At 54.1% G+C, this 24,265-nt stretch overlaps 9 protein-coding genes across 9 annotated transcripts; 5 read left to right on the top strand and 4 right to left on the bottom strand.

The window, feature by feature from the left end:
• Positions 1–483: 483 nt before the first annotated feature.
• Positions 484–1,954, bottom strand: ASPACDRAFT_80491 (threonine aldolase GLY1). Its single transcript, XM_020205665.1, has 3 exons — positions 1,721–1,954; positions 712–1,665; positions 484–652 (listed from the first exon to the last, which is right to left on the bottom strand). The coding sequence occupies exons 1-3, from the start codon at positions 1,806–1,808 to the stop codon at positions 546–548; spliced, it is 1,149 nt and encodes a 382-aa protein (XP_020054078.1). The 5' UTR covers positions 1,809–1,954; the 3' UTR covers positions 484–545.
• A 458-nt stretch (positions 1,955–2,412) lies between these two features.
• Positions 2,413–4,525, top strand: ASPACDRAFT_80493 (uncharacterized protein). Its single transcript, XM_020205666.1, has 2 exons — positions 2,413–2,789; positions 2,846–4,525. Exons 1-2 carry the CDS (start codon positions 2,497–2,499, stop codon positions 4,275–4,277), a joined length of 1,725 nt encoding a protein of 574 aa, XP_020054079.1. The 5' UTR covers positions 2,413–2,496; the 3' UTR covers positions 4,278–4,525.
• A 303-nt stretch (positions 4,526–4,828) lies between these two features.
• ASPACDRAFT_62708 (RNA exonuclease) lies at positions 4,829–7,132 on the bottom strand (the record flags this gene model as incomplete). Its single annotated transcript, XM_020203819.1, has 1 exon — positions 4,829–7,132. The coding sequence occupies one exon, from the start codon at positions 7,130–7,132 to the stop codon at positions 4,829–4,831; it is 2,304 nt and encodes a 767-aa protein (XP_020054080.1).
• Positions 7,133–7,692: 560 nt separating this feature from the next.
• Positions 7,693–9,270, top strand: ASPACDRAFT_1890284 (PICOT family protein). Its single transcript, XM_020198573.1, has 2 exons — positions 7,693–8,951; positions 9,031–9,270. The coding sequence occupies exons 1-2, from the start codon at positions 8,187–8,189 to the stop codon at positions 9,094–9,096; spliced, it is 831 nt and encodes a 276-aa protein (XP_020054081.1). The 5' UTR covers positions 7,693–8,186; the 3' UTR covers positions 9,097–9,270.
• Positions 9,224–11,265, bottom strand: ASPACDRAFT_123649 (putative Gamma-butyrobetaine hydroxylase subfamily). Its single transcript, XM_020196665.1, has one exon. The coding sequence runs from the start codon at positions 11,122–11,124 to the stop codon at positions 9,496–9,498; it is 1,629 nt and encodes a 542-aa protein (XP_020054082.1). The 5' UTR covers positions 11,125–11,265; the 3' UTR covers positions 9,224–9,495.
• A 671-nt stretch (positions 11,266–11,936) lies between these two features.
• Positions 11,937–13,236, top strand: ASPACDRAFT_53829 (thiamine transporter TPC1; the record flags this gene model as incomplete). Its single annotated transcript, XM_020202804.1, has 4 exons — positions 11,937–11,969; positions 12,111–12,163; positions 12,264–12,417; positions 12,508–13,236. The coding sequence occupies 4 exons, from the start codon at positions 11,937–11,939 to the stop codon at positions 13,234–13,236; spliced, it is 969 nt and encodes a 322-aa protein (XP_020054083.1).
• Positions 13,237–13,598: 362 nt separating this feature from the next.
• On the bottom strand, positions 13,599–15,437 carry ASPACDRAFT_45842 (tubulin alpha chain; the record flags this gene model as incomplete). Its single annotated transcript, XM_020201689.1, has 7 exons — positions 13,599–14,065; positions 14,136–14,639; positions 14,703–14,774; positions 14,827–14,914; positions 14,973–15,126; positions 15,213–15,271; positions 15,426–15,437. The coding sequence occupies 7 exons, from the start codon at positions 15,435–15,437 to the stop codon at positions 13,599–13,601; spliced, it is 1,356 nt and encodes a 451-aa protein (XP_020054084.1).
• A 3,036-nt stretch (positions 15,438–18,473) lies between these two features.
• Positions 18,474–21,347, top strand: ASPACDRAFT_32362 (Mechanosensitive ion channel family; the record flags this gene model as incomplete). The annotated part of the gene is made up of 2 exons (XM_020199874.1): positions 18,474–19,094; positions 19,158–21,347. 2 exons carry the CDS (start codon positions 18,474–18,476, stop codon positions 21,345–21,347), a joined length of 2,811 nt encoding a protein of 936 aa, XP_020054085.1.
• A 684-nt stretch (positions 21,348–22,031) lies between these two features.
• Positions 22,032–24,213, top strand: ASPACDRAFT_1858471 (MFS transporter; the record flags this gene model as incomplete). Its single annotated transcript, XM_020197613.1, has 4 exons — positions 22,032–22,187; positions 22,691–22,748; positions 22,824–22,883; positions 22,958–24,213. 4 exons carry the CDS (start codon positions 22,032–22,034, stop codon positions 24,211–24,213), a joined length of 1,530 nt encoding a protein of 509 aa, XP_020054086.1.
• Between the last annotated feature and the right edge of the window lie 52 nt (positions 24,214–24,265).

The following is a 24,265-nucleotide window of genomic DNA, read 5'->3' on the forward strand; positions in this document are numbered from 1 at the left end:
CTAAAGCCGGCCACAAACCATTATTAGCCAAGATGCCTCACGATCGATAGAATTGTTCCACGGGGAAAAAGAAAACCGAACTTACACGATTGACGTGCTCTCCCCGCCAGCCACCCACTCACTACAAGTCCAGATTGCTGCGATGGTCTCAGCTTCGAAGGCGGAACCAACAATAGAGACGAGAGAAGAGGCTGTCCGGCAGGCGGCGTCGTCGGAGAAACATGCAGCAAGGCGAAGAGAAGGCAAGGCTGGGGGAGACTCGGAGGCACCGCTCCACTAGCAGCAAGTTGTTTGGTTATTTTGAGCTCCCGCCGAAGCCCCAGGCATCAACCCAAGCCACGGGTGCGCTAATCGGTGCCTGGCCAATTGGAGTCCTGGCCTGAGAGGCGGGCGGCAGTTACACCACTTTGGCAAAGATGATCCGTGGATGAAGCCGGTAGCTACGGAGTACTAGGTAGGTATATTTGCTCTCATCCAGTTTACTCATAGTTACATGTACATGATATTGAAAATATGCACTGTCTTGCATCACAATTTGCCTTTATCTATCGTGTGCCGTACGGCTTACTCGAATCAGTACTACCTTGATATTTTCCACTCAATGCCGTGTTGAAGACTTGTTCCAGCCGAGCGATAGCCTCCGTGGATACCTCTGTGCTTAAGGTTATGGCCTGAAATGTCAATGATTCACGAGGAGCGAGAAAGGCTTACGGTAGTGAATAACAATCCGATTCCCCGACATTTTCAAGCCTTTCTCCTGGGCGATGGTCGAAAGGTCATTGGGCCCTAGTCCAGACGCTTGGAGGTCCAGCCAGACCATGTTGGTCTCCACTGGGTGGGCGAGCTTGCCACCCAGGCCAGTCCAAAGTTGAGCAACCTTCTTTGCAGTCTGATGGGATTCCAGAAGCTTTCCTTGTTTGCCATGAGGGTCAGGCCCAAAGGTCTCTTCAACAGCGACGCGGGCGGCCGCAGCCAGTACTCCCGCTTGACGCACCCCACCCCCAATGGTCTTCCGGAACCACCGAGCTTTTTTGATGAAATCGGCGGACCCTACAACGATACTGCCGATAGGAGCACCCAAGCCTTTGGAGAAGCACAGACTTACGCTATCAAACAGAGTGGTGTATTCTGGCAAGCTACCCGCTCCAGACACTACTGCTTCCCATAGTCTCGCACCATCGAGGTGCACCTTGATGCCGTTTTGATGCGCCCAATCAGTGATTCTTCGAGCTTCTGCAAGCGGCATGACCCTCCCATCCAGAGTGTTCTCGAGACTGATCAACTTTGTTGGACAATAGTGGATATTGTCACTCAGAACGGCATGCTCCTGGATGTCCTCCAGAGTAAGGTAGGTGCCATTTTTGGGAACAACCGGGAGGACAGTTGCACCGGTCCAAGAGCTGACACCGCCTGCCTCGTAGCAGAAGATATGTGCACGGTGATCACACAGCACTGAGTAGGGTGGCTCCTTGAGATGGGTGCGGATAGCCACCTGGTTACCCATAGTGCCGGACATCACCAGCAAAGCACGTTCATGCTGCGTCCGCTCTGCCACGTATGCTTCCAGGTCATTTGTTACCGGATCTTCACCGAAGACGTCGTCGAGAAGGGTGGTCTGGCAGATAGCTTCCAGCATTGCGGGAGTAGGCTTGGTCATGGTATCGCCTTTGTTGTTTTATTTAGTAAAATCCGCGCATCACAGCGTTGTCCATGAACTCACTTCTGAGATCAAACTCAGCGGCGCCAGCACCCTGCCACGTGCTGGGCCTGCTTCCATTGCTATGCGAGACAGTTGATGTGCTGGCCATGGCGAATCGAGGGGAAGATGCGATTCGTGAGATATAAACCAAGGGTCTCTGAGCGGATGGGTTCCGGAGAGAAAGACGGGTGAGGTATCTCATCAAGACTTTTATACTCACAGTAAAGCAGAAGGAGGGGTGGGGGTTAAATTAAGAGCAAGTCGGAAGCCGTAACCCGTCAAAGCAAGCCCGAAGCCGACAGGGAAGAAGAGGGCCCGGGGAGGAGCGAGGGGGACCGCAGTGCCTATGCGGGGTGCCCAATCTGCTGGGCAGAACTTCCCGACCAGCAAGATACCACCGTTCCGAGGCAGAGGGGATCCAGTCGGGTTCCGTTCCATAATTCATGACTGTAATTGTACGAATAAGACTGTAACACAGTAAACAACGCTTGGTGTCAGCCTATGACGCCACGCCAAACGCGCGCCGTCCTTATCGATAGTCCCAAAGGGGAAAAGGTCGACCCGCCGACGTGTCCCCAGTTGGTTGCTGAGTCAGCAGTCGAGACCTCGGGATCTTCGCGGGTAGGCAGGTTTGCGCCCTGATGGATTCGGAACGTCCTGTCTCAACTTGCGACCTCCCCCTCTCCTCCCCCCCCCTTCCTCAGAGAAGCGAAATTTTGCTACAGCGACACAACCGACCATTACCTAATTGTCCCAGGGCGTGGGTGCCACGCATCCCCCCTCGCTTCTCCCTCATCATGTCTGCCACCATGGATCTGTCCCGCCTAACTCGACCCGCGATCCTGTGCCAGTGCTCGCGATGCTCCAGCTCTCTCGCCGCCTTGGAGAACGAGTGGGCGAAGCTTTCGAACTCCTACTCCATAGCGGCGGGGTGGCTGAGTGTTGAGCTGCATCGCATTTCTGTCTCCTCGGAGAAAAAGCAGATCCCCCAGTCCTCGGAGTTGAGCAGATTGCGGGGTCGCATCCTACAGGAAGTCTCCTGCAAGCTTTGCCAGCAGAAGCTGGGTGCGCTGTGCGCCCTCGACAATGGGTAAGAAAGGAATGATGTTAAGTCTTCTTTGTGTTAGGCTGACAACAATTCCTAAGTCCAAACATCTTCTGGAAGCTTTCCAAGGTGTCATTCAGGGAGATCGTGACCATGCGTACCGTCGAACCTACCTTTAAAGATGGAGCGCTCGAACGTCTGATATGCCCACCACAGGAGCAACGACGAGATAGGGCCCTTTTTCAGCCAGGCGCTTTAGTCCCGACTGGATCCACGGAGCTGGAGAGTCATGGGATCTCGGTGGAACAACAGATTCAACACCAAGGTCTTAGCCTTGATCATATTTCCAGCTCTGTCAGCAACCTTCACGATACCATGTTCGAACTCAAACATGCATTTACCGCTCTACGCATCGAGTTGAACGGCCCCGGTCGCTTCGGACCAGATATGAACAGCCCTGCTAGCAAGGACCTGATGATCGCAACGGTGTTGAAGGAGCTCCGATCGAAGTCCGAGGAGATCGAACGACTCAAATTGGAGATTGAAGCGTTGAAGTTAAAGAACCGCTACGTGGAGGAACAACAGTCGGCTAGACAACAGGAGCAACTACCCCCCTCACTACCGATATTGACTGTGGGCGAAATGCTATCGGAAGTACGGAGTCCAGGACTACTGCAGGGGAGCAGGAAGCGGCCGTGGCCCGACTCGTTCCCAAGTGGTCGAACCCAGCCGATCGGGGACTCGTTTGACGATGACGATGACGATGAGAGTATTGGCGACTTCGCTCTGGATGGTAGAGTTACTATACCAGCCGTCAAGATTCCACTCAAGGATCCACCCCTCCGGAATTCAGAAACGGTTCATACGACGGATACGACGACCCGCGAACCAAGCCCCTCGGGGTCCGCTCGATTGCGCATCGAAGTTAGCCAGTCCCGACATCAAACACCACACCGCGATCACAATATGGACGGAAGCCTGGAAGCTTCTACGAACTCGCAGCCAAGGGAGCCAGTCCTTAAACGTCCCCGGTTGGCTCAACCGGCTGATAAAAATTCCACCAGCGCGAGGAAGGCAGGCCGGCCCCGCAAGTCATTCAGCCAGACCACCAAACCTGACATTTTCTCTCACACCAAGCCCGCGCCACTCGTCGAACAAAACACCAACAACATTAACGGTGCCAATAACCCCAAGGAAACGGCTTCTCTCGCCGCCACCAGCCCCAGTGTGCCAGCCCCGGTCCAAGAACCTCGCCGGACACGCTCTCGGAGCCTCCGAAGACGGCAGTCTGCAAACAACCTATTCTCCGCGCCAGGCCAGTCACTCCCCAACGGCCATGTGAATGGCGAAACCTTCAACACAACCGAGTTGAACCCACCCAGTGCCGGCAAAGAAAACCCCCCTGTTGCCATGAACGACGTCCAGGCCACGGACACCAGCGAGAAGCGCAAGGCCCAGACCGCCGCGCGCGACGTCATGGTCCGACTGGCCATGCAACGCGAGGAGGCCATGGAAACAGATACTTCTCGATGAAATATCGGTGAAGGCGGGAATTCTCTCAGATTGCCTCCTCCTCTTAGCTAACAAAACATTCTCCGATTCAACCCCTCCTGTCCTTTTAAGAACCCACAAGCTTGGCCTTCCAAGGTTACCCTGCTTTTTCTTTTGTCTTCTTCGGCGCACGAAAAGTGTCCCTTCATTTTCTCTTTACCGGCGTATCGGTGAATAGGTGGGTGGGGGAATTCGGTGGACGGGTTATAGATTGTGTCTTCTTTGGTTCGAATAACAAAACACCCCCCCAAATAATATTTCATTCTTCCGTGTGAAGTCAAAGCTACAATCTACCTCCCTTGATCAAGATAACAATCAGATGGTATCTATGATTCATACATGAAATCCGGACCGCAAAGCTCCCAAAAGTAGAGCCACTTAGTAATCCACCGAGGAATCAAGTGGTTTCGATATATGAAGTTCTACTACAAAGTAGGTAGATAATGGATTCGAGATCCGACCCCCCATTTTACTATCCCAAGGCACCAACCGCCCTGAATACCGGGAAACACACACACACACATACACAGAGATTATTTTACACACATGAACCCACAGCCCTCGCGGGCCCGCTCACAGGCCTTCTTGAGCGCCTGCTCCTCCGTATCCGTCCACTTGACGCTCAGCTCATCCCACGGCTTCTTGGAATTATACTCCTCGCGGAACAGCTTGTGCATCGCCTGCAGACGGGCGACCTCGCGCGGGTCCCCGGTGCCCGAGTAGACCATGAACAAGGTACAGGGCGGGAGGGCGTCGTAGATGCGCTGGATATTCGCGACCGTCCGGCTGGCCACGTCCGATAATTGCGGCGTCGTTGCTGGGCGCTCTTCTTTTGTTTTCTCCTCAGAGGGTAACGCCGTGCTTGTGGCTGCTGCTGCTGCGGTAGGAGCGGCATCACCGGACGTTGCTGTTGTTGTTGCTGTAGTTTCCTCGGCGGCAGGAACTACGGCCGTCGATTCGTTGGCGTTGTTGGGGTCGGGTAGACGGTTGCAGAAGCCACGGTGAAGTTCGAGTTCGCGCAGGCGCGCCCAGGTGAAGTCTACACCGCCGCCGGGGATGGAAGGGTGGGTGTCGTCGCCGTTGACGGCGGAGGCGATGCCGTTGACGACGTCGTTGTCGTCAACACAGCCGATTGCGACGGTGGCCTGAGCACCGAAGCCGCGCTCAGGGTTGCCCCAGTCGACGACGGCGCCGGTGCGGCCTTCAGGGGTATTATTGGTCGTGTTGTTGTTGTTGGTTGAGGGAGTGTGCTTGCCAGGCCGGGTGGAGCGGCCAAGACGTTTAAAGATGCTTTCATTGGAGTTGTCGCCTGTGCCCCAGCGCTCGCCCTTCTCGCACTTCTGCTTGACGAGCTCGAGCACGGCGCGGGCGTCTTCGATGGAGTCGTGGCCGGTTTGGCCCTTTTGAATCTCCTTGCCCATGTATTTTTGAGTGAGCCACTTCAGGCTGCATTTGAGGGGCGGGCCGCGTGGGTGGGGGTAAATGAAGGTGGTGTCGACGATGAAGGGATGGGTCATCTTGAGGGCGTTCATATCGGAGTTGAGGGAGTGGCCGACGAGGATGGCTCGGGGAGTGAGGATGGTGAGAAGCTTCTGCTGAATGTCGGCGAGGGTGGTGGTGACGGGGTCGAGCTTCTCCTTGGTGATGCCGGAGAATCGAGTGAGGTAGTCGATAATGGGCTTTTGTGGCTTTACGAGTTCGTCGAGTACAACCTCCCCGTCCCAGCGGACCAAGCTAATCCGCGTGAGTTCGGACTGGCCTCCCTCCGTGATACACATTTCGCAATCCAGCGCCAATACGTCCCGTCCAGCGGTCATGCTTCCCTGCTGGATCTCAGCCTCCGGTACCTGGCCAGCCTCTAGACTTTCAACGTGGGTATCAACCCATCCATCCTCTGCAGATTGACCGGCTCGCTTGCGGTTCTCCGCTAAAGTCAACCTCTCTTGCTCGCTGGCCAGGAGAGCCGGATGTAGGACGTAGTCGTTTTCGCGCAGATCTGCGACGGAACTGAAAAACGTAGTGATTGGCGTTCTCTGGGAAGCCTGGTTCTTGTCGACCCTGACCGGTTTCGGACCTTTCGTGTTGTTACTCTCCTTATTCTTCGGAAGTGGCGTGAGGAGCATCGCCTGGAGCGGCGAGTGCACTTTGTTGTACTTCGTGTCTCCAGGCGCCTTCACCGGCCAAGCGTGAGGGAACATATCGGCCAACGGCTGCAGAGGCTCTGGGAGACTCTCCCGCGTCAACGGCCGCGGGTTGAACCGGTGGGACCGATCCTCCAGAGGCAGGCCTTGCTTCCACCGGGCAAAGTCCGCCGTCTTGGGATCCTCCTCCTGTTTCTCCATAGTTTCTGTATCCTTGTCCAGGTCCATCTGTTCGCCGGTCTCATCCTGTGCCAGCGGTATAGTTCCATCCAGCATCCCAAGTTCCAGGCCGGGTACCATCACTACCACAATCTTTCGAACATAGCCGGAGTGCTTGATGGAGATCCATTGTGGTGCAATGCCATCAGCGAAACAGTATAGAAGCAGGCTCTGCAAATCTGCGATCCGAATAGATGACTGTAATCGCCCTTCGACGTAGGTGAGGACGGGGTACTTGGTCTTGACACCATCCACTCGCTTCTTCTTGCTCGGTCGCTGAGCTCCATTCTGCGCCTTATCGGCCCCGGTGTCGGGCGTCGCAGAGTTCTCGTTGTTGCCGTTTGATTCCGATGTCGACCTCTGAAGGGATGCAAGGGTCTGGGCGACTCCGAAGCCGTTCCCTGTGTCTGGGTTGGTTTTCACGGGACTTTCGTTGTCCGAGCAATCGGCGTGCTTGCGCTTTCTGGATCCGGCCATTTCTGGGTTGACAGCGGCAATAGGTGGAAGTGTCTGAGAAAGCTTACCCAGCTACACCGGTTCCAGCAAGTTAGTTCAAGAGCCGGTTCAGACACGAAACCGCCTTCTAGACCGCCGCAAAGATGTCGCAAGGACTGGGGTGATTTGCTTGACAATTGACAGTCTCGGGTGTCGCGCGGTGAAGATCCTATCAATTTCAGGGTCACGTGATGATAGTGTATCGCAGGCGGTGATGAGTTGTGGTTGCTGCAGCGTCTGCAGGAGGGTTGCATCTGTAAAACATGCAGGTCGAACCTGCGCGGGGTCCGAGAGCCATTACAGAATAGGTTTCGAAGTAGCTAATTACATGGTTACGAATGACCTTTGAGCAAGGCCTCCGAGAACATATGCAGTTCAATGAATAGATCAATTTCCGATAAGAGTCCATCCCGAGGGCAAAGTGATTACTCATCCTAAAGCTTTCTTTCCTCGGTTCCCACCAATTAAACCCGCCGTAGAGCGCCGAAGATCGCAAGATGGGTGGAGGAGGAGGAGGAGGAGGAGGAGGAGGAGGGAGGGGGGGAATAATTTACATTGTAGCTGTATTACAAAACATGGTTCGATCTGATAAGCGGCCAAAATTTCGCCATCGATCATCCTTTCCCTCTTCTTCCCTCGATTGTTCCATTCATAGTACCTGGTGCTTTCTTATTGTCTTTGCTACCTTGGTCACCTATTCTCTTTCCCATCCTTCCTACTCAATATACTCACCAGATTGAGTATCACAGCCTGTTATACGAAGCAAATTCAAAAGCAAACAACTTCTCCTCTCATCCAGTGCAGCACTCTCGACACACACACCCCTCTGAAGGTCCCCCTCCCTCCCCCCGCCGCCGCCGCCGCCGACCTCGCCCGCCGCCCGCGCTCGCTCATATTCTCCCCCACCCCACGCCATCGTAACAGTCACACCCACACACACAAGACTTCTACTTGATCCTTCCCTCTCCCCTCCTGCCCTCTCTCGAACCCACCAGCAATCGAACCCAAACCAAAAACCAAAAAACAAAAACCCACAATGTCCGCCCTTATCGAAGTAGCCACGGAGGCCGAGTTCCCGACCTACCTCTCCTCGCTGCCGCCGACCTGCCTTCTGGTGCTGTACTTCCACGCCCCCTGGGCGGCGCCCTGCACGCAGATGCGAGCCGTGCTGTCGGCCCTGGCCTCGCAATACCCGGCGACCAACCCGCCGACGACCGCCTTCCTGAGCGTTAACGCCGAGGAGCTGCCCGACATCTCCGAAGACTACGACGTCACCGCCGTGCCCTTCGTCGTCCTCGTCCGCGACGGCCAGATCCTCGAGTCCATCAGCGGTAGTGAAGCCGTGCGCGTGCGCGATGCCGTCGAGCGGTACGCCGGCGCCGGCAGCAACACGACACAACAAACCCAACAACAACAGCAGAAGACCGCCATCCCCCCGCCATTGACCGCCGTGCCCCGCGAGGACGCCTCCGCGCCCACGACCGCCACCCAGGCGCCCAACGGAGCCATAGGCGGAGCTGCGCCGGCGGCGACGGCGGAGACAAAGGAGGCCCTGTTCGCGCGCCTGGCGGAGCTGGTCAAGGCCGCGCCGGTCATGCTGTTCATGAAGGGTACGCCCAGCGCGCCCCAGTGCGGTTTCAGTCGGCAATTGGTCGGGATCCTGCGCGAGCGCAGCGTCAAGTACGGGTTCTTCAACATTCTGGCCGATGAGGACGTGCGCCAGGGTCTGAAGGAGTTCGCCGATTGGCCCACTTTCCCCCAGCTGTGGGTGGATGGCGAGTTGGTCGGTGGGTTGGATATTGTATGTTCTTTTCTTTTTCATTTTGCCTCTTTCTTTTTTCTAAGCAAGTCAAACGTGCTAACGTCTCTCGCAATTACAGGTTAAGGAAGAACTTGAGAATGACCCGGATTTCCTCGCCGCGTACTCGGTTAACAAGGCTGCGTGAGTATTATAGAATAGGTCTGCTTTGTTCGGGTTCCCTGTATTTTCCTCGTCATTTTTCTTCATTCCAAAGATACTTCCTAGTTGTCAAGTTCTCTCTCAGATCTAGCGATGGATATTGAGAAAAAATCAAAAGATTTAATTATTGTACCACCGGTTTCAGTTTCTTCCGTTGCCTTGCCGTCTTTGGTTTTGTGCCGCTCGAAGTAATATGTCCGTCTTACATTCTCTACATGGAAGCAAAATCTGCGGTGTATGTCCTCTCGTAGAAGTCATGCGATATATTGTTTATGAGGGACAGATGAAAATTTGCAAGTCAAGCAATCCGCTTTATTCGGGCATCTAGCCATGCAGGGCGAGACACATGCATATTTAAGTATGGCGCGATGAAGGCATTCAAGACCTACGACTTCTCCTCCTCCTCCTCCGCTCGCCAAACGTTTGCCATCCAGTTTTCAGGATCCTTGTTCCGGCGGGCTTGATTTGGCGTCCTGGGAAACATAGGGCTGTAGTCGCGCTCATTCCAGATATTTCTAAAGGCCCGGTTGCGGATCACAGTGCGGACGCGGGAGAGCACGGCATCCTCGTCGACGTACGCACCGGCCAGCCAGCGGTCGCCCTGGGCGGTGTTGAAGGCGCGGCGGGCGTGCACGACGCGCCGGTTCTCGAAGATGACGCATTGGCCCGGCTCGAGTTTCAGCTCGAAGACATTCTTGGGGTCCTCCAGCTTGGCCGCGAAGTACGCCAGCGCCTTCACGGCCAGAGCGTACTCGCCGTGGTCCTTGTAGCGATCCGTGATGCTCGCCTGGAAGGGCGGCGAGTAGTTGACGCGGGTCAGCCGCCGCCGGAGGCCCTCCCGCGGCAGCGGGAACTCCTGCTCGAACACCGGCCAGGTGTTGCTGTAGAAGTGATCCGCGTGGTTGTACTCGTAGGTCAGGTCCAGCCGCGTCAGCGCCTTCCAGTACGGCCGCCGGTCATGGTACATGGACCGCGCCACGTGGAAGGCGTCGGCGAAGAGCGACTCGCCGCCGTCGCACGAGTTCCGCAGGCAGTGCAGCAGCTGGAACCCCGGGGGCTCGTTCATGTACATCAGGTCCATGTGGAAGTTCAGGAACTGGTTCGTGTAGGCGACATTCTCGGCATTGGGCTTGTTGCGCACATCCCAGGTCGGGCCGTAGAACGTGTTGCGGAGGGGACCGAGCCGCGTCGCGATCTTCTCGACCTCGGCGCGCGAATCCGGGATGTTCTTGACGAAGATGAGTCCTGTTTCGGCCAGGCTCCGCAGGGCCAAGGCGAATTCTTCACTTTCCTGCATGAAATCCTCGTAATCGACCCAGTACACATGTTCTTCGATCGTCGCACGGTTCCAAATCTTCCGCCACCGTCTCTTGCTGCTAGCAACCTCCAGGAGTGGCGCGAAGACGCCGTGTTTAACATGATCGATGTCGTACTGGGATCTGTGGATCTTCTCGCCACTTGCCATTCCCCGGTCCCAATCTACCACCATTCTCTTGTTATTGATCTCGATAGACCGCGGCTGGATGTCAAGGGGTATGTCGGTGGTGCGGAAATTGCGTTGCTTGGTAGACGGGTCCACGCACTGCGAGCATTTGCATGCATCGCGCAGCGTGTGATAGAGTACCGAGAACTCCCTCCGTCCAGGTTGCTTGATCAGAAGAGCATCCTGTGTCGCCTGGATGTCATCCACCCATTTACCTTGGATTTGGATAGGGATCCGCAAGGGTCTGACTGACGGCCGACCTTCTTCATTGACGGTGGTGCGGTCACGTTCAGGGTGAGTATCTTCGAAGGCGGCGCCTTGGTGGTCGTCTGGGTCGAACTCAGATTCTGAAATGAGAACGGAAGGATTCACTGGAGCAGGGGACCGTCCATGCCCTGCTGAGATCTCGGCTTCCTCCTTCTTTTCCTGCCATAGAATTGGTGTCTTTGCGTAGCTGCGGCGGAGTGCGGGGGTGAGAGCTGTTGCAATGCGAGGAGATCGCAGGAGGCTTCTTTTTAACAAGGACGCCATGTCGATCTCACTTCATCTGAGCTCCGAGTGCTGCTGCACAAGATGAGGCAGAAGCATATATTTTAGCAACCGGACTAAAGGAAAGAAGGGAAGGAAATCATGGAGGGGAAACAAAGCACATCAGCTAATAGTCAAGAACGAGAGCCTCGGCTCGGAGGTCGAACTCTTTCTCCGCAATCCTCATCGCGCTTTCTTCTCGCTTGTGGACTAGCCTCATGCCGCTTTAATCTGCCAGGCATTGTTATCACCGGAAAACAATTAAAGCAACACCACCTGAACATAGACATGGTGCAGAGAGAAATTCATCAGTGAATTTGTTATTCCTGAACAAAATCACGATGCGCTCCCTCCTTGCTCTAAGACCAACAATGGCGCGTACAACGGGCCTCAGCTCACGTCATCGCGCGCGGGAGCGCCTTTCATTTTTTCTGGCCCTGGGCGATCATCTATCGCCCCGACACAATCATTGCACCCACTTAACTACACCCCGACTGCGTGTTATCGGCGCATTCACTATCTGAGTCGCACTAAACCTAGCCGGCTCCTGTTCAATTGGAGGACTAGACCATCCAGATTTCACCTTTTGACGTATTCCTGACCCAATCGCCGGTTCAACTTGTTACTCTGTCAAGAAAAGTCGCATACAAGTATTGTGGATTTTTCTCCCACGCCGCAAGCCAGATTCAAATGACCTTCTATCAGGTATAAAGCTACATTTGAGATCAGATCAATCACCAGCGCCTGCGCGCGAAAACCCCCGCCGATCTTTCTGGTTTTAATATCTCCCCAATTGACCCTCAGCAATCACATGCATGTCGGCCGGGGGCGAACACCTCAAGGATGAGGTGAGTGCATGGATCTGGGCTTGGCTGGACTTCTTTTTCTCTTCTTGCGACTTTGCAAGTCGGTCTTGCTCTTATCTACCTACATTCTGCATACACCTTCACACACATCAAGCCCAACTCGACTAACATGTCCTTCCTCAGGGGTCGCGACGGCAAGTCGTCCTCGCGGGCGGAATCGCAGGCCTCTTCTCACGGTACGTTATAGTTTTTCCCAAGCATCGCAACCACCTCGCGGTTTGCCCCCAAATTGCTTCATTGAAGCCCAAGCTGACCAGAAACCCAAAAACACACCAGATTCTGCATCGCCCCCCTCGACGTCGTGAAAATCCGCCTCCAACTCCAAATCCACTCCCTCTCCGACCCAATCTCCCACCAACATGTCACCGGACCAGTGTACAAGGGCACGCTATCGACGATGAAGTCGATCCTCCGCGAGGAAGGAATCACAGTGCGTTTTCCCAGGCTTTCCCTTCCCCGAAAATCACCAAGCATACCCAGCCCCAGACCACATCACTTACAACTAGAAAAAAAAAAACAGGGTCTCTGGAAAGGCAACGTCCCCGCGGAACTCCTCTACCTGGCCTACGGCATCATCCAATTCGGCACCTACCGCACGACGACCCAAATCCTCGCCACCGAACTACCCAATCGCCTGCCCCCCTCAGCCGAATCCTTCATCTCCGGGGCCCTGGCCGGCGGCCTGGCCACCTTGTCCACCTACCCGCTGGATCTGCTGCGCACGCGGTTCGCCGCCCAGGGCACGAAGCGCGTCTACACGTCGCTGCTGGCCTCGGTGCGGGATATTGCGCGCCAGGAGGGCCCGCGGGGCTTTTTCCGGGGCGGCAGCGCTGCGGTGGGCCAGGTGGTGCCGTACATGGGGTTGTTCTTCGCGACGTATGAGGCGCTGCGGCCCGTCGCGGCCACGCTGCCGCAGCAGGTGCCCTACCTGCCGGCGGGCAGTGGGGATGCGGCGGCCGGCGTGATGGCGAGTGTCTTGGCCAAGACCGCGATGTTCCCGCTGGATCTGGTGCGGAAGCGGTTGCAGGTGCAGGGCCCGACCCGGCTGTTGTACGTGCATCGGAATATCCCGGAATCTCGGGGGGTCTTCAGTACGATGGCGATGATTGTGAGGACGCAGGGCGTTCGGGGCCTGTACCGTGGACTGACGGTTAGTTTGTTCAAGGCGGCGCCGGCCAGTGCGGTGACCATGTGGACGTATGAGACTTCGCTGCGCGTGCTTCAAGATATGGAGGTCGCTGCCGATTGAGCGCGACTCTCTGGGTGGCAGCTAGTTGACTTGGCTCGGAAACACTAGACACGACACGCCAGCCTTTAGAATAGCATCTTGTAAATTATTCAACGACCTAATAGACATCATTCACAATTCACCTTGGCCGTGTTCAGACCGCAGACTCATCACAGCATTACAGATCCCGGAGCACCTCTAGCTTTTTCTTCCGAATTCTCTTGGCCAAAACAATTGAAGCCAAACGAGGCAAAAGCAGGAACGGTCAAGAGGGGGCTGAGGAAAGCAAAAACAGGAGGGGGTGTCAAACACGCTAAAAACGAAAACAAAGCATTCGGCAAACCACGGCGCAAAAGCAATCAAAGCAGAACGCGGGATAACACTCAGTACTCTGCCTCCAGGTCCTCGGTTTCCAGGCTGTCGCCGGCAACCTCCTCGTAGTCCTTCTCCAGCGCAGCCAAGTCTTCGCGGGCTTCGGAGAATTCGCCTTCCTCCATACCCTCACCCACATACCAGTGAACAAACGCGCGCTTGGCATACATCAGATCGAACTTATGATCCAAGCGACCCCATGCTTCGGCGATTGAAGTAGTATTCGCGAGCATGCTGACCGACCGATCAACAGGAGCGAGCTCGCTGTCAGGAACGCGCATGGGTTTCTGGAAATTGATGCCCAACTTGAACCCTGTAGGGCACCATTCGACCAGGTGGAATGTATTCTTGGCTTTGACAGCGGCAATAGCCTGGTTACAGTCGCGCGGGATAACGTCACCGCGGTACAACAAAGCAACCGCCATGTACTTGCCCTTCCGTGGGTCGCAAACCACCATCTGGTTATGGGGCTCGATACCTGGAGAACATTGTCAGATATCGCCTCTTCATATCTACGAGCGAGCCTCGACACCATGCAGAGCACGTACACTGGAAGGTCAGATCCTGAACTTTAAAGCTCTCGTGCGAGCTGCGGTTGCTTGAAACCACAGGTGCAAAAGAGATCAATGGATAGTGAATGCGAGGGAAAGGAACCAGGTTGGTCTGGAATTCGGCCAAGTCGACATTCAGGGCGCCCTCAAAGCGGAGACTGGAGGTAATCGAGCTCACTACCTGAGCAATAAGGCGGTTGAGGTGGTCGTAGCCAGGACGTGGGATATCCAGGTTGCGGCGACAGATCTCGTAGACAGCCTCGTTGTCAACCAAAAAAGTGCAGTCAGCATTCTCGATTGTGCTGTGTGTCGACAGGACCGCGTTGTATGGCTCGACAACTGCAGTAGAGACGCGAGGTGAAGGGTAAATGGCGAACTCAAGCTTCGATTTCTTGCCGTACTCGGTCGAAAGGCGCTCGAGCAACAAGGCACCAAAGCCAGAGCCAGTACCGCCGCCAAATGAATGAAATACTAGAAAGCCCTGGAGCGAGGAGCAATTATCTGAGATGGCAAGTATATTGTTTAGTACATTCGAGCAGCCAGTGACGCCGGGTGAATACATACCGGCAACACGACGAATGCGGTCGGCAACTTCTTCAACCATTTCTTTCCCGATGGTGTAGTGTCCACGTGCATCTAGACAAAGTCAGCGCTTGCTATAACCGACAGATGCTTCTGGGAGTCAGACAGTTGTTAGCAGCATCCTCCTTGCCATTGATCAGGGTTTCAGGGTGAAACAGCTGGCGATATTGCCCAGTTCGAACCTCGTCAACAGGCTACAATTATTAGCCTGTATAATGACGTCCAATGATGCTGACTCGATAGAAGCCCTACCGATGGGTCAAGATCGACGAAGATCGAGCGAGGGACATATTTTCCGTTGCTGGATTCGCTGAAGAACGTTTCGAAAGAGCCCGCAGACCTGGTTTCATCAACGGCATCGGGGTTAAGGTGACCGTCTGCCTTGAGACCATGTTCAAGCAGATATCTGTTATGAAGCCATGAGTTCAGCACTGGTCTGTCCTCGGCGACGGTGCGGATCATGTCATGATGGAGTGGGTGGGGATAACTTACAGCTCCCAGGCACTGTTCCCCAGCTGGATACCGGCCTGGCCGATGTGAATATGGCAAACCTGATAAATAGATCACGTTAGATTCCAAGAATGGCTAGAATTAGGTACCAACGACCCGGTCTTCTTGAGGTAACTCGAAGCTAATCGAGGGGAGGGGTGGAGGAGGGGAGCCGTGCGGGGAAGCAAACGCTCGGGAAACCAGTATACTTCTTACCTCGCCTCGCATGTTGCAGATCTGGCTGCCTTTTCCGGTGATGTTACAGCTTGGGATCTGAGATCGATAAAGATGAGAGGAGACGAGTAGCTGACAGTGGGGGAGTGCAGAATGATGAGGGGTGATGAAAGAGGGAAAGATGGTGATGAGGGGAGATAGAGTTGGAAGATGATGGTGCCATGACCGTGTGGTTACTTTGCTGACGGACAAGGACAACAGCGACACACGCGCTTACCGGGTTTGTAAACAACTTCGAGGAAACCAATCAACAACCTTGTTCCATCATCTTACAAACCGTCCGCATTCTGGAGGTGCGTACCTCAACTACCCGTGACAGTACTTCCTAGTCCCCTCCGAGTGCTTTCAAAGACAGTATCGGTATGATACTTACCCAAGAGCTACAGGCTTTTCATGTCACCTAACCCATACATTTCTTAAACGTCTCCCACGTGAACTAAGCGGAATGCGGGGAAACCGCGGCATCATGGATAGTCGAACAGCACCAAACATAGGTGAAAAGCACTCGTATCAAATTGAAACTGCGTGGCCACAGCACCGGTTTGCCTTCTCCCCTGATTCTGCCAGGCTTCATGATACTTGTGCTTATTCAAACTCACAAATTCTGGGGAAACGAGCTGTTATGCACCGACTGTATAGCGCATCATCGCCGAATCGGCTTTCATACGACCTCGACTGGAAGCCTCACTGATGACAGAACAGCCTACGAAACTGCGACAATCACAATTCTCGCCTGGCATGGTATTCTTAGCAGCATTTAACCGGAACCTATCAGATTCCCCGAGACGGACAAATGGTCATCTTATAGTTCACGCACCGCGCTAAAAGAGAAAAAAAAGGGCTCGCTTCGTTATCTGGGATCGGCAGTAGACAGACAAGGAGGGGTAGAGTAGGACACGTCGAGGGTCGATTATGATGTCGGAGGCTTGAGACACGACTCGATTAGGGATTCCGAGCCGGTCGGTGGGATTTATGTGCATAAAAGCTCCGCCCCTGCATCTGCACAAAACTCAGATATTTCATCACAATGAACACGTTATTTCCAAGGTAAAAGCCTGGAAATGCAAGGACGCCGACCATGGAAATAGGTATTATCGCTGTCTAGGGATGGCCATTGTACCTATATTGTCTAACAGTGTGGTGATCTCCTGCACGAGATTATAAGAGGCTGCATTATTTAGGTTTCATATCGTTGGGTTTACCGAAGCCACCGGGGCCAACGATCGGCTGCACTACAGAGCACTAGGATTTTAGCAGACGAGCTACCCTGAGTCAGGGCCAAACACAGCTCGTGTTAACGCTGAAAATAACGGCGGCACAAGAGTCGTCGTCGCATGGTAGTTGGGACACCGTCGGCTTGCCTGAGCTCTGGCTAGAAGGTCTGGGTTAGGCGTCAGGGGTGACGCGGAGATCCAGATAATGTGCTCGGCTTGATGATGCACTTCGGATGTTCCACGCTATTAGGAACAACAATTGTTCCAAGAAACAGCCAGTGTTCAGAAGGGAAATTTCCATGACGGCGACCGGGAGTGCCTGAATTGTGGCGTTTCTTGGCAGTCGCCACACTGCGTCGTTGAATTTTTCTTTTCATTTACCTTTCACTGAACCAGTCAATATTTCTTTCCCTTCCACCTTTCGGAGGATCTGCGTTGACCGACCAAAGGAATAATTCTGCAGGTACTATATCCCGATCAAAAGTCAATGAGGGCATGCAGCATGGGAAGTCAAGTCACGATGGTGATAGTCAACGATAATACTATCGGGATATAACCACTCGAAAAGCAGCAACCAATGCAGTGCGGAGTCATTGCGCGACGCACAGTGATCCAGTCTGGGACTCTGGGACTCCTGGGTCTGTAAGGATCCACTTTCTTCTTTCGAAGTGGGGATTCGAAGGGCCCATTCATTGTTAGTCCCGACGCCCACCGCAGCCACAACTGGGGCCGGCGCCATTGTTGCCTTGACTGTTTGCTGATTGAATGAGATTCTGAGGGTCTCCGCCCTGGCGCAATCTATCGATCTCACTTGAACTGGCCTAACTCGATAGCTTCGGAATTCCTGCCTCTGCCGTATCTGTAGATCGAAGAATAATGACCATAGTACGATGAGGATTGGAAGATAGCAAAAAATCACTTCATTGCTGCAGTAGAAACATTGCCAATAACGCCAATAATCAGCGGAATCATGCGCATCGGCAGGGCAGCAAGTATGAGTAAAAGCAAATTGGTCTGGACCAGAGGGGAGCAGCATCTCGGTTTCTTGGGCGTTTCCACTGGCCGACTTTCCCGTGCGATCGGCGAGGTTTCCGCATCGATCAACTCCTGCTCTATTGCTGCTGCCATCCATGGATGGAGCTCTGTGGATGGGAGTGAGAGTTTGTCAGTCTATCTGTCTTGTCTGTCTGTCTGTCTGTTCGTCGTCTTTTCTTCATCAGAGTTCCCCACTTCGTCCCTCTTCTGTCTTCCTGTCATCTCAATAGTCTTGTCTCTTGTCTCCTTTTCCTTTCCACCTTCTTTCTCTCGCACACACACACACTCTCTCTCACACTCATCTTCTCGCCTCACTGCGTTTGCTTCAGCCGTTCACTTTTATTGTACTTCCATACTGCTTCCCACTTGCTTGTATAAAATACCGGCGAGTTCTTTTCTTGCCTTGCTTCTCAAAACCTCTAATAGATCCTATGCATAATTAAATCATTTGAGCGGTATGTATCAATTCTAGTAATCTTATTTATGGCAATCGTCCCCACCAGTGTTCACTCGACACTCTCGCTCGTGCGCTTCTTACTGTCTCACCTCAATTTCCCCACGGACTGTCCACAGCAGCTTGGCTTTTTCCATAAAAAAAACTTATTCCCTCCTGTTCCCTGGATGTTCTTCGGTCGATCCATCTACTGTTTCTCATTATCCCATGTCGGCCTTTCGCTGACTGTCTGCACAGATTTGAGAGTTGACCAGGTCAATCGATATCGTTGTCGATCAGGTACCAGACTTTGAGCTTATTAGTTTCGTCGACTGGCCCGGTGCCAGCATGTCACACCCATCGGAGAATCTTCAAGTTCCGGTACATCAGCATGAGAAGAGATTAGAGGGCGACACCCCTGATACCGATGAGGGAACCTACTACGATGGCTCCACCAGCGGGCACGGCAATCACCTTCGGGTAGATACCTCATATGACTATGATCCCGCTGCCTTGCGCTCACCTGCGACTGCACGAGAAGAGTCGATGCGCCTGGAAGATGATCTGGCCGTTCTTGAGGCTGAGCGCATGGCATCCCGTTCCACCACGCAGGAGGGGTCGATGAGAAAGGGCGAAGACGACGGTGCCTCGATGGCCAGATCTCGCTCTCGTCCATCTCAGCATGTTGTTGATGAGTTTGATGAGGCGACCAACCCATTGCACGAGAAAGCGGCAGTCTACAACCCTCCCGAGAACCCCAACACCAACATTGCCAGATTCATTAAGAAGCTCCATGAGTCGAGTTTCATTGTGCGCTACCTCACCTACATTGTGCCACTAGTTCTGATCCTATTGATTCCTTTGCTGGTTGGTGCCCTAGCGTTCCCGGATGCCAATGTGGGAGGAGTTAAGTTGCTCTGGTTTTCGGTTTGGTTGGAGATTGTCTGGTTGACTTTGTGGGCCGGAAGAGTGAGTGTAAACCATTGAATTTGAATGTCAGGATAGATACTAACCTTAATTGCCCCCTTCTAGATTGTCTCGAAATGTATCCCAGTTCCAGCTGGCTGGATTGCCAGTATTTTCACCAACAACGCCAAAAAGTGGCGTGACATGGCCAAACAGCTCGAGCTCCATGGCACCTTGTTCTTCTGGTGGCTAGGTGTGGAAATCTCGTTCCTGCCCACCATGAAGAACCATCACGTCGACGGTAGCCACGGCACAAAATCCTGGGAGAATACAGTCAACAAGATCATCATCTCTATCTTTGTATGGACAATTCTGAACCTGGTCGAAAAAGTCATCATCCAATTCATCGCCATCAGCTTCCACACTCGTACCTACGCGGATCGCATTGAGATCAACAAATTTCAGATCGGCAGTCTGACTAAACTTTATGACTTCTCTCGGCGAAAGATTACAGCTGAAGACACGGAGTTTGAGGAAAAAGACAAAGGTACCCCAACTGGAATGAAGACCCCGCTGCATTATGCCGGAAAGGCAGGACGTCTGGCCAAGGGGGCCTTGAACAAAGTGGGAAACAAGGTGGGCGACGTGGCTGGCGCAGTTGCTGCCGACTTCACTGGCCGCACGGTTAACAACAGCAGTCACCCGTATCAGGTGGTGCTGACCTTGTTGCGCACCACGAGTGGCTGCCAGGTCCTGGCTCGTCGACTCTATCGCACTCTGGTGCGGGAAGGTTTCGAGACCGTGTTTTCTGGAGATCTCAAGGAAGCCTTCGATAACAACGAAGAGGCGGACGCCGCTTTCACCATGTTTGACAAGGATATGAACGGAGATATCTCGATGGAGGAGTTGGAAGCAGTGTGTGTGGAGATCGGACGGGAGCGCAAAGCCATCACCGCATCACTGAAGGACCTGGACTCTGTCGTCGGAAGGCTCGACAACATTCTGGAATTTTTCGTGATCATCATTACCGTGATCGTCTTCCTGACGCTCATTTCGACGTCCGCCGCCGGAGTGTTGACCTCTGCCGGGTCTAGTATTCTCGCATTGTCGTGGCTTTTCTCCGCCACCGCGCAAGAATTTCTTCAATCCATCATCTTCGTCTTCGTGAAGCATCCATTCGATGTTGGTGACCGTGTGACTGTCTATGGTAACGCAGGTGATGCCGGTCTGGGTGATGACTACTTTGTCAAGCAAATTTCGCTTCTGTACACGGAGTTCAAGAAGATGCAAGGCCATGTTGTGCAGGCTCCTAACAGTTACCTCAACGGCTTGTTCATTCTGAACCAGCGTCGGTCCGGTGCACTGGCTGAAGCAGTGCCCATCGTCATCAAATATGGTACCACTCTCGAGCAGATTGATGCCCTACGCCAGCGCCTGTTGGAGTTTGTCCGCAGTGAACGCCGTGAATTCCAGACCAACATTCTCACCGAAATGCGCACAATCACGGAGAACTTCTCTGTAACCCTCAATGTTGTCTTCTTCTATAAGTCGAACTGGCAAAACGAAGGCTTGCGTCTGCAGCGCCGCAACAAGTTCATCTGTATGTTGATGGTTGCCCTCCAGGAGATCGGCATCGAGGGACCACGCATGAACCTCCAGGGTGCCGGCGTCGATATTCCTTTCCACATTGCCGGGTTCCCGCAGCCTCACATGCCCGCTACTCCTGGCAGCAGAGATGGCAATCCTCCCCCGACTCCTATTGGCGACCATCACGGCTATGCGCCCGAGAATACTGGGTTCAGCAGCGCTACCCGGCACCCATCCATTCTCCGCAAAGGCATGAACACTGCTGCCGCCCGAGCTCGTGGTGACTCCATGCTCTCCCGCAAACACGTGGATTTCTCGCTGGGCATGCGTGATATCTCCTCTGGCGATGTCATGGGCGACGTCTTCGAGGATCGCCGCACCCGAGTTGAGGACATTGTCCGAACCACCAACCGAGAGAACACCGAGCGCCGCATTCAAGAAGAGGAGGAAGAAGAGGCCGAGCGTCAGAGCCGTAACTCATCCTCCCGCCGTCGCAGCAACTCCAATTTGAGCGTCCCGTCCACTTCGCGCGCAGGTCGCCGATCGGTGGACTCCCAGGGCGGGCACAGTGTGACCTCTATCACCCACAATCGTTTCTTCCGGCATCATCGCAGCAGCATCAGCCGCGCGCCCGACGATTTGATGGAGCAGGGCCGCTCCGATCACAGCACGGATGCCCCTGGCTCCGATCTCCAGCCCAGCGTTTCTCATCCTGCGGAGAAGCAATAATTGCATCTGGAGGATCTCATGATATTGAAAAGTACACCTTAGATAATAAACATGTAGATAAAATATTCCTTTCTGATTGAATAGTTTGCAAGGCCAGTCAATATCAAATTATATAGAAGATCGTATCTATCTCGTCTATTGAAAGTGGGTAGAGTTAAGGCGAAAACTTACCTGCCAACCTTATTCAACTTCAAGATCAGGCCTGTAGCTGATGCCAAAGGATCGGTGTGGCAAAGCCATCAAGCTTCTCCATCTCGTTCACCCTACGGAGCTGTGACGTGTATGCACGCCCTGTTGAATCTGCTTAGTCATGCCTTACATAGCTCCAGGAGATGGCCGAATCGAGTAACCGGACGGAATATGCAGAAAAAGAGCTACTGCGTGTTACACGAGAATTATGCCATTGATCTCTCCTGACTGCTATATCATTTGACTGTGAAGGTCAGTGGACATGTTTAAAAACCTCAGATTCTCGTGCAATTTCTGCAGAATATGAAATCATCCTGTCTTTCTCCGAGAAATGTCATCATATTTCATACACATATAGTCCCGGAAGCATCAACAACTGCGGGAAAAGCGACTATACTCAAACTACGGAATGCAAGAACCGCCCGGACAATTCCAGACAGACCGACGGAAGCCCGCCCATCTCGCAGGATTGAGAGTTCGCAAAGCTAGCTCAACATGACTCAACACAGATTCGCCCCATCCATCTCCAAGGGACAGCAAACACTCAAGATGGATGGAGCCTACGGCGACCCAAAACCGGTATGGGGCTCCAGCGTCGCAGCGGGGCCCGCGGACTCCGAACGCTACCATATCATGAGTAGCAAGAACCCGGTATCTGGATGGAGCGTTTTGTTTCACGATCAACAGGCTCATGCTCAGGCCCATTATGCTTGGGAGTCGCTATTGGTTATTTTCTTCTTGAATTGCCCTTTTTCTCTTCTTCGTGCGGAAGCAAATCAAGCATCCGGGGAAATAGCGAACTAGCTTAGCCATCACTTGTCTTATTCGCAGAAATATGCCACCCAGCTGGTGTGGCCTGTGGCCAGGCCATGATGGGACTCCGACGCCTCCGAGGTTCCTGAAGTTCAGGTCCTCCGATGGCTTTATTATGTTCGTTGTGTCTTTTGCTGTGTTCACGGTATGTCTTTGGATAATGGAGACCTATGGAAACCAGAATGATTGACGTTGAAATTAGGATATTCTTTTGTATGGGCTAGTATGTGGATCCCTTCAGAAAGGCGCCGCGCCCCCCCCCCCTCCCCTCTCTTCCCTTTGATCTAAACTCTTCTGGTGCCGCTTGAATGCATTTCCGCTCTCTAACCTTATTTTCAAAGATTGTCCCGGTTGCTCCCACGGCTCTTCATGAAAGAGTGGGTTTGTCTGTTGACGAAGGTACGTTATTACCGTGAGGTGTGATCGTGTCAAAACAAAAAAACACTAATCTTTCTCGTTGATGTGGTTATACAGAGCAAAGATGGACGTCCATCCTACTAGCTCTATACGGCGCAGCTTTACTAGCCACCTCGCGTGAGTAGCCGCCTTTACTTTTTTTCCCTTTCATCATCCTCAAGCCAACCTTCAATACTAAATATCGCGTGCAGCTGTTGCGGGTTACATAGCGGACCGATTTGACTCCCGCTACTGGCCCTTGATCACCGGCCTGGTAGCTCTGGGGGCATCGACCGTGTTGCTCTGCGTGGGGACCAACCTGGCGCTCTGGATCCTCGGCCGACTGTTCCAAGGCGCTTCTGCCGCTATTGTCTGGACGGTGGGACTGGCGCTGATGGTCGACACCGTCGGCCGGGACGGCCTTGGGCAGGCGATGGGCTACATTGGCATGGGCCTGACCCTGGGCATCATGGGGGGCCCGCTCCTCGGCGGCGTCATCTACGGCCGCGGGGGTTACTACGCGGTCTTCGGGCTTGCCTTCGGTTTAGTCGGCGTGGACATCGTCCTCCGGCTGGTGATGATCGAAAAGAAACATGCCATCAGATGGCAGCAACAGCCGCCGTCGAAAGACAAAGACGCAAACCAAGCAGAAGCCGACCCACAACCCTCACCCTCGTCATCATCCGACACAATCCCCGAAAAGACCTCCGATCTCGAGCAGCAACAGCAGCAGCACACAACCTCCACGCAACCCCAACAAAAACCCACACAAGCCAACGCAATCACCACCCTCCTCTCCTCCCCGCGCATGCTAGTCACACTCTGGACGTACTTCATCATCTCCCTAGTCTTCAGCTCCTTCGACAGCGTGCTCCCGCTCTTCGTTGAAGACACCTTCGGCTGGGGCCAGCTGGGGCAAGGGCTGATCTTCATCCCGATCTCGGTGCCGCACCTGCTCGACCCGGTGGTCGGGTACGTGAACGACCGGTTCCCCACGATCCGCCGGTACCTGGCGGCGGGCGCGCTGGTCGCCACCGTGCCGGCCATCGTCGCGATGCGCTGCGTGACGGCCAACCGCCTCGCCGACAAGGTGCTGCTGTGCGCGCTGCTGGCGCTGGTGGGCGCCTGCCTCGCCGCGCTCATGCCGCCCGTCATCGTCGAGGCCTCGTACGTCGTCCAGGAGAAGGAGGCGCGCAACCCGCACATCTTCGGGAAAGGCGGCGCCATGGCCCTGGCGTACGGGATCCTCAACGTCGCCTTCGCCGCCGGCACCATCGCCGGCCCCTTCTTCGCCGGCTTCATTCGCGAGACTGCCGGCTGGGCCACCATGACCTGGGCGCTGGCCCTGGTGACCGGCCTGTCGGCGGTTCCCGTCGTCTTGCTCCTGGGCGGGTTTCTGTTTCACAAAAAGAGTAGCAGCAGCGAGAAGATGGAGGTCGGTGGTGGTGGTGGTGGCTCGAGCGAATGAGAGAGCGGCTCTGAAAAATATGTTTCTCAGATGATTCTTGTTATATACACAC

This window comes from Aspergillus aculeatus, assembly GCF_001890905.1.
Source record: "Aspergillus aculeatus ATCC 16872 unplaced genomic scaffold ASPACscaffold_13, whole genome shotgun sequence".
Lineage (NCBI taxonomy): Eukaryota > Fungi > Ascomycota > Eurotiomycetes > Eurotiales > Aspergillaceae > Aspergillus > Aspergillus aculeatus.

Excerpts from the sequence above, each read along its gene's own strand:
- ASPACDRAFT_80491 (XM_020205665.1), bottom strand. The coding sequence starts at position 1,808 with ATGGCCAGCACATCAACTGTCTCGCATAGCAATGGAAGCAGGCCCAGC. Across the intron at positions 1,666-1,720 it reads CGCTGAGTTTGATCTCAGAA|GCGATACCATGACCAAGCCT; the intron begins GTGAGTTCATGG and ends AAAACAACAAAG. Across the intron at positions 653-711 it reads TCGGATTGTTATTCACTACC|AGGTATCCACGGAGGCTATC; the intron begins GTAAGCCTTTCT and ends CCTTAAGCACAG.
- ASPACDRAFT_80493 (XM_020205666.1), top strand. The coding sequence starts at position 2,497 with ATGTCTGCCACCATGGATCTGTCCCGCCTAACTCGACCCGCGATCCTG. Across the intron at positions 2,790-2,845 it reads CTGTGCGCCCTCGACAATGG|TCCAAACATCTTCTGGAAGC; the intron begins GTAAGAAAGGAA and ends ACAATTCCTAAG.
- ASPACDRAFT_1890284 (XM_020198573.1), top strand. The coding sequence starts at position 8,187 with ATGTCCGCCCTTATCGAAGTAGCCACGGAGGCCGAGTTCCCGACCTAC. Across the intron at positions 8,952-9,030 it reads TGGTCGGTGGGTTGGATATT|GTTAAGGAAGAACTTGAGAA; the intron begins GTATGTTCTTTT and ends TCGCAATTACAG.
- ASPACDRAFT_123649 (XM_020196665.1), bottom strand. The coding sequence starts at position 11,124 with ATGGCGTCCTTGTTAAAAAGAAGCCTCCTGCGATCTCCTCGCATTGCA.